The following is an 8,121-nucleotide window of genomic DNA, read 5'->3' on the forward strand; positions in this document are numbered from 1 at the left end:
TCTACTCACAATAACGAGAAGATTAATACATTAGATACAAACTTCCCACCACAATATCAAATACAGTACTGCCTGTGAGAACATAATCCTTTAAGTGGGGGGAAGTGCAGATATGGAATGTAAGATCAGACATCTGAGACTACATCAATTTTGATTTCCATGTAGATTTCTCATTTCAAATTTTTATCCAAAATGCTATTAAGTAGACAGGTTGACAACTTTTCTAAATTTTGTCAAAATACTTTGAAGTTAAAGCAAGTTAATGCAATCTTTGTTTCACCAACAGCATATTACCCTCAAATAAATGTCTTATTGAAAGTCAACATCATTGAACCAAAACTACTTTCAATTTTTGTGCGAGTCCATCATCTATCACTTATTTTGCTAAGATTGTGTTCTGCCATCTAGCAAGATTTAGGATCTTGATCAGCAGAGCAAGTCTATAAATAGCTTTAAATTTACTTAGTAATTTTTCAGTATATCGTAAGAAAAAAAAAGAGAAGAAAAAGGAAATCAGAATTCAATCAGTGAAATCCAAACTGTTCTTCAAGAACAAATTTCAGCAACACTTTTCCTATGCTAGGTGCTTTGTCGAGTTGTATGTGAGAGTTTCAATGAACTGCATGTTCAATGGCAATTTCAAAGTGGAATGAGTAGTTCTTCCAACTGGCAGTCCTTCTGTCATTTTGTAACTGTATCAAAAATATTCACGAAGCCAGAGATAATGCTATATCATTTTGAGATGGAATTCCTACCAGAATCAATTTAATTAGGAATGTTTTAGAAGTTCCTCCTGCCATATTTAAGAAGATTTCTCTAGCTCCATTATTAACAATTTTGTACTATATCATCAAATTGAATTTTTTGCTCAGGTGTTTACTTAGGGATATTGCATTGCACACATGGCAAAAGATAACCCTTGTTGTAATTATGCTTACAACTTACTTTTGCATTGATGCTGCTGCAAAACGAGTCGACAAGATTCCCATCGGATTAAGAACTTTGTCTGCAATTTCTAAACACAAAACTTCAATCATTATCAACACTTCCTCATAGATTTCTGCTGTGAAATCAAAGTTCATGCTTGAATTTACCTTACCTATTTGACAAAAAATATCTTGAGCCATGAGTAATTTATATTTCTCCCATAACTCTGTAGGAGGCCGAGAAGCGCAAATGATCAATATGATTGCATACAATGCATGAATTGATTTGGCTGTGATGAATGTATCATTAATGCATACATTCCAGTGTTAGTAGTTTTTCAATGAATTCAGAACTGGACATGCACTGTGAAAACTGGCATTCCTCAATTACTGGAATGATGTTGAACCAAGTATATTTATCTACAGCATGCAAAGAAAGAAGCATTTGTCTTGATTGGGATGCTCAATGTATACTCTACCTATCGTAGATTCTATAAATGATTGATTGTTCTCCAACTTGCTTCCCTCATTAGTGTCATAGTAAAGGTGAATATGGAACAATGCACTGAATATTTACTTTGATATAACTGTTTCGCATTTCTATGGTAGCTAATTTACTTCCATGTTCTGCTAATCTTCTTCCATAGAAAAGATATCCATTGTTGCCTGTAACGGTGTTTGATAGTAATGCTTTTGAGATACAGCATTTCTCATTTATCATGCATAGTCAAAATAGATTCAGTGTACCACAAGGCACATATATCATATTTTTCATCTGAATTTCATGCAAATCCTTATTGACATTGGCAATGGATCTTTTAGTGAATATTACATCATTGATTTTGTTATAGAGATTTGTATTTGAGTGTGTATCAATTTTTTTTTTTTTTTTTTTTTGCCATTCTGTTGAGTGCACAATATGAACACTTTGATAAAATATAGAGCTTATTATAATGTTATGTCACAAGAAATAATTAAATTAAAATGAAAATAAATCGAAATATGTGAAAATTCAATTTAACAATGCAATCAAAAACATTAAAATCGCATCATAAAATAACACGTTGCTGTTGATGTCATTGTCGTCTGTTGATGTCTAACAGTTGATGTCATTTAAAAACAGCACCATCTGTTGGACTCCCTCATCAAAAACAGTAAAAAAACATCCTTTTACGTGCTACAGGTGAGTAATAAGTAAATAAAAAATCCCTGTGTATTCAAATGCAACACTGTGTTAAAATTTCAAAGCAATCAATGAAGAATTTTCAGAGATTACTGATTTTGAATAAATGAACATTTACATTTTTATTTATAAAGATTATTTTAATATTTTTTTATTATTTTACACTTATTAATAAATATTCACCCAAAAAATATTCAATGGTAATAAAACTGGAAATAATACACAGAAAAAGATATTTATAGAAATAATAATTCTTACCAAAATTCTTGATTACAGTCCATACAAGATACAGATTGACAGCTTCTACATTGATAGGTATGATTTTCAACTTGATTTTTCTTCACTGAGGTACCACATGAATTGCAAGTAAAGAACACCATTATCTAATAAACACAGAGAAGAAAAAAAAAAGAAAAATTAAGAATGGCAGAAAACATGAATAATTTGTATAAATAAAGGCCATTATGTAAATAGTTTTAATACAAATAAAATCCAAACCATTAATATAATTTTTGCATAAAAATACTATAAAGTATAAAGTAAGCTTTAATAAAAATATAATAATAAATAATTAATATTTTAATTAAATAAAATCTTTCTATTTACAGAAAAGATTATTTCATATTAAGTGTTGCAACTCATTTTTAATCATATATATATAACAGATATTTTATATTGCTGAATATTTAATTAGATTTTATATCCCCTTTCAAAAATTATAAATAATTTCAGGGGGGGATTAACTTTTGATGATTTTTAAAAATCATATGCTGCAATATGTAATTTTGCTAAAAATTAAAAGAATTTAGAGATTTAAAGATTATTTGGAACAAACCATACAATCGCACTTGAATTATAAAGTTGCAAATCAAAAGAAGCATTTATACATAATATTTTATGAAATGATATTTTTTGCATCATATATATATATGAGTGTGTGTGTGTGTGTGTGTGTGAGCATTATTTTATGTGAAGCAGAATGCAATTTTTAAGACAGTGAAAAGACTTTCGATTTCGTGACGTCGTTTTTTTCATTTTTGAGAAGCAGGCAGTACAAGCAGGAGCGACGAGCAACACACAACGACACAGAAAGAAATGAGGAAAAAGCTCTTGAACATTTTATCCCTGGTCTTACATAACCTGAGATTTTGATAGGGAAAATATTTCTTCATGGCGCTAATATGTTATTAAGGTTTCAACAGGGATTTTTGCTACATGCACCAACAAGGAAGGGGAAACACAGGGAGGTTTTAAAAAGAATGTGCTTATTGGACATTTTTCTAGCTCTTCTCGCAGAGTGTGGGAAAATTAGGCTTAATACAATATATATATATTACACTGAAGCTATAAAAGGTATAAATACCAATTTATTGATTTTATTTTTTTGGACTAATTGATTAAGAATTAATAAAGCATATATATTATAATGATGCTTTAAAAGAGGAATTTTTTTTATTGTTTAATATAATAAAAAGGAATAAAAAAAAATATTTTTATTATTTTTAATTTAAATTTGATATTGGGAAAATTTGATATTTTCTCAACTTCTAAGAAATTGCTGTATAGCTCAATTCTAGATAGCTACATACAGGGTCAGTCATCTGGAGGGGTTGGCAGATGCTAAGCACTGGAGACCTGCGACTGAGCCCCCCCCCACCTCTCAGTATGACCAAGAACTAAAATAATGTTCACAAACAATAACAACGCGATGGAAAGAAGAGAGGAAGAAACTTGACTCGAAATATACAAAGTTTATAGATATATTTGCAGTCTAGTACAAGTGTGCGACATGTTAAAAATATAAAGTAAATAGATTTACAGGCATTTACCTCACCTATTAGGTTAGATTGTATATAGCATCTTGATAATTCATAAAATAAAATGATTAATATTGTTAGATTTAATCATGAATATAAATGATCCAGATTTATGGCCAAGTATTATAACTGATAAATTTGAATACTTTGTATTAAAATCCGATCTGTACAACACAAAGGAGTTATTGCTAAGAATGCTGAAGGAATATCATTTTTCACTACATACTACTTAAAAAAAAAATGCCAATAGGTGAAACTCAGCACACAACTGGTTAATTTATTCAAAAACATAAAACTGGGTATTTTGTTTTTATTCTATATTATTTTCTAAAAGAAGAGAAAATGAACAATCTACATGATTTATAAGTGGCTATAATAACTGGAAGCTGTCACCTGTTATTCAAGATCATGAGAATTCTCTTTGTCATTTTAATTTGTTTATTGTTTTGGAAGAATTACTAGAGCGACTAAATTTTTTATATGACTATTGATAAAACAAATGAAGTCATTATAAATAAGGAAACAAAATTACTTAAATTATTAAGAATAGTAGATGTAATTCTATTTTTATCATGTCACAATCTTCCACTTTATAGAACCCATGAAACAATAGGAACTTTTAATATTGGAAATCAAATTGAATTATTAAGTAAATATGACCCTGTGCTAATGGATCATAAAAACAGAATTAAAAAAAAATTTGAAAAATAGAATTGTGCATTATTTAGCATATAGATCACAGAAAAAATTATTTTTGTGTTTTGAACTGAAGACCTTAACAAAATTAAATATGATATGTAAGCTGCCATGTACAACAGTATCCAAATGGATTATACTTCTGATATTTCCCATAAGGAACAAATTCCAGCCATTATTAGGCATGTAACTTTTGGAGGGAAAATATTAACTATAAATGAGTTATTTATAGAGTTTATTAAAATTAGCTAGCAAAGAAGGATTAGCAAAAACTCTGTTGAAAAGGATTGTTGTTGATTAGCAAAAACTCTGTTGAGCTGGATTTAGATATTATGAATTGTAGAGGACAGGTGTATGACAATAATAGCAGCATAAAAAGAAATATAAAGGTGTACAATTTATAATAATCACTTTCAACCCTCATGCAATTGATAGGCCTTGTCTATCACACTCTTTTAATTTATCAATTTGTGCAATATATATTGTACAATTTTACTACACAAATAATTTGTGCAGTACACAATTCCAGTTGTATACATTGCATTTTTTATATTGTTTATTTTCAGCATCTATAAAAAGATGGGAATTTTTGCAAAAGCATTTAAATATTACTCTTTAATCATTATGCGATATTCTTTAGGAAGACAAAATAGATTTAGTTAAAGCAGTGTATACGCAATTTGAAAAACTTTGTAATGCCCTGGAAGGATTTATTGATGCAAATAACAATAATACAATGGTATCCGAAGCTAAAAGTCTATTGGATTCGATACAAAGAATGCCATTTATTATATGTTTAATAGTACAGTTTGTAATATTATCCAAATTTAACATTATCAATAAACTATTTCAAGCAAAAACAATTGTTTTTGACTTGGCTCTTAATTTAAACAATAAAATTAAAACTGAAATCTAAAAATAAAAACAAAATTTTAAAAATTTCAAATGGAGCAAACGTGATAGAAAGTAATTTGAATATTTCAGAACTTTTTCCTAAAAAACAAATTTGAAAAAGACCATCTTCTGAAATAGCAGAAGATGAAGTTATAGAAAATATAGTAGAGTAATTTAAATGTTATTTTTTAACATTGTAATTGATACTGTCATTATACGAATAGAAGATACATTTAAAAGTACTTCAAATTAATCATTGATATAAAACTTCAAAAAACTTAAATTAGAAAAATTTCAAAAACTTAGTGGAGTTTTATAATAAAGATGCAAATGAAAACCTAATCCAAGATATTAGTTTTTATAGGATTTGAATTTAAATAAAAGGGATATAAATAATGCACAAGACATGCTGCAATAGATACTAAATGATAATTATGAGTTATTTCTAAATGCATTAACAGTGTTAAAACTTTTCTTGACATTATCAATTACCAAAATAAAAGCTGAGCCTTCTTTCAACAAATTACCATTAACAAAGAATTATCTTTGTATGCAGTCATGTATGCAGTATGCTAAATACACTTGCTATACTAAACATCGAAAAAAATTGTAATTTTTCTGAAGTAATTAACAGCAAAAACAAAATCACTTAATAAATAAACACGCAATAGTATTAAATGCTTGTGATTGTAAATTTTTTTTACTTTACAAAAATTTAGGGCTCTAAATAGTTTCTTGCACCCAGGCCCTTTTATAGAGAAGGCCAGATCTGGCTACATAATCCATATTCAATTATCGTCATGTTTTGAATGTCTTTTACTTTACTTTTAAAGGTCTTTTTCTTAGACACAATTATATTACTTAATAGTTTTCCATTACTTTCATAGTACTAGTTTCTACGCATCATAAAAAAATGTCCTTTTCCTACTGAAGTGACCTCTGTCGTTTTTATGTCAGAGATTTTATGTGGCAAATTAGATAATTTATAGCTAGTTTTGTTAGTTTAGGTTACCATACATTTGCCATGTTTTATTGCACTATCAAGTGAAGCAAGAACCATTTATTCCTTTAGAATCACAAAATTAAACTAGACATATACTATCAGATGACAGCAACAAAGATACCAATGCTTATTTACAGTATAATTTTCATCCATCAAAAATTTATAATTTTTGCATTTAATTTTATCTCATTTTAGAAGAGTGAAATAGATTATAATGCTTTTTAAAAAATTCAATGCACAAGTTGCAAATTTTATTTTAAAAAAATATTAATGTCAGAATAACAAAAAATAAGCTGACCAATGCACAAAGAGGACTTCACTTGACTGACACAATTAGTCAAACAGACTTAAGATGTATGTAAATTGTAATAAAACAGTCGAAACAAAAATGTACTGAAAATATTATTTGATTAGACAAAAAAAAAAAAAAAAAAAAAAAAAACGGATATAAGCAAACTGATTTTGTTTCTATCTATTTAGCACCAATCTGGGAAACAAGTAAATCCATTTCAACAGAACTATTCAAAACACCCCAAATGTAACTACTCTTGTAAAAATTTAGTGTAAAATATTTTATATGTTAAGTGAAATTTGATATGGTTTCATGATCTTTAAAACCATACAAATTTGAAAACAATGAATTTCTCAAAGCATTATGTTTAATTTATATCATAACCATGTTTAGAATGTACATATAGAAATGAAAACCAACCAGCCACATGAGAATTTTTCAAAAAATATTTCCATAGAACAAACCCACTGGAATAGACATTAAAAAAAGTTTTTATAACTGAGAAATTTTAAAATTTCATAATCAATTATATTACTGTTCTACTCAAAACGTAATGAAGGGGAAAGAAGATATATAATGATTAGCGCAATCCTTCCAAGAATAATTCATTTCAAGATCGAAATAATATATAATTAAATCACATTAGCCAGCAGTAAAATATAAAATCTTGGAATAAATTAAGTACAAAAAGTAGAACTCATTGTAAAAGCCACATTGCTATTTTCTTCTAAATGCATCCAGCTACTTTCTGTGATATATAAAATAATTTAAAAAATTCAAAATAAAATAAAAATGCGAATGGATTCTAAATTCTGAGAAAAATTTGAGCATTCCAGATAACTACACAATATAAATATCTTTACTGTAATTAATTTTTATAGAGGAATTACTATGACAAAATAATTCAGATTCTTTAAATCATGAAAATAAAATACGTAAAAGTGATAGGTCATGCTGCAAGAGAACTTACTAAATCTCTTTTTTTTTTTTTTTTTTTTCTTTATAAAAGATAGCACGTTTAAATCTTACGGATACGGTATCAATAAACAACAACAAACTAAGTTACAGTTGTGGAGAAAAGAAATTCATTTTCAATATTGCTACCCCATGCACCTAGCACCATCCGGCTTGTTGCATGTGGAATTATGGAATGTACATTGCATAGTTATTCTTCATTGAAATATAGTTTTTTCGGAGGCCTACTTTTAAAATATTGCCTTTATAGCGTTTTTTTAAGGAATTAATTAAGAAAAATCAAACAGAAAGACTCAAATCTTCTTAAAGTACAAGCACAAGAACTTTTTTAGACT

General features: G+C 27.9%; 1 protein-coding gene across 5 annotated transcripts in view; it reads right to left on the reverse strand.

Moving 5' to 3' along the window:
* The window catches only part of LOC129969530 (cell growth-regulating nucleolar protein-like), a 28,359-nt gene extending 20,506 nt beyond the window's left edge, over window positions 1-7,853 (reverse strand). The window contains exons 1-2 of one of the 5 annotated variants that reach the window (XM_056084137.1): window positions 7,782-7,853; window positions 2,368-2,492 (exon numbers count right to left, since the gene is read on the reverse strand). In XM_056084137.1, the coding sequence (XP_055940112.1) occupies window positions 2,368-2,489 (122 nt within the window). In that variant the 5' untranslated portion in view covers window positions 2,490-2,492; window positions 7,782-7,853. The other 4 variants (XM_056084140.1, XM_056084139.1, XM_056084138.1 and 1 more) reach the window with 4 other exon arrangements.
* Window positions 7,854-8,121: the final 268 nt, after the last annotated feature.

This window comes from Argiope bruennichi, chromosome 5 (genome assembly GCF_947563725.1).
Source record: "Argiope bruennichi chromosome 5, qqArgBrue1.1, whole genome shotgun sequence".
Taxonomy (NCBI): Eukaryota; Metazoa; Arthropoda; class Arachnida; order Araneae; family Araneidae; genus Argiope; species Argiope bruennichi.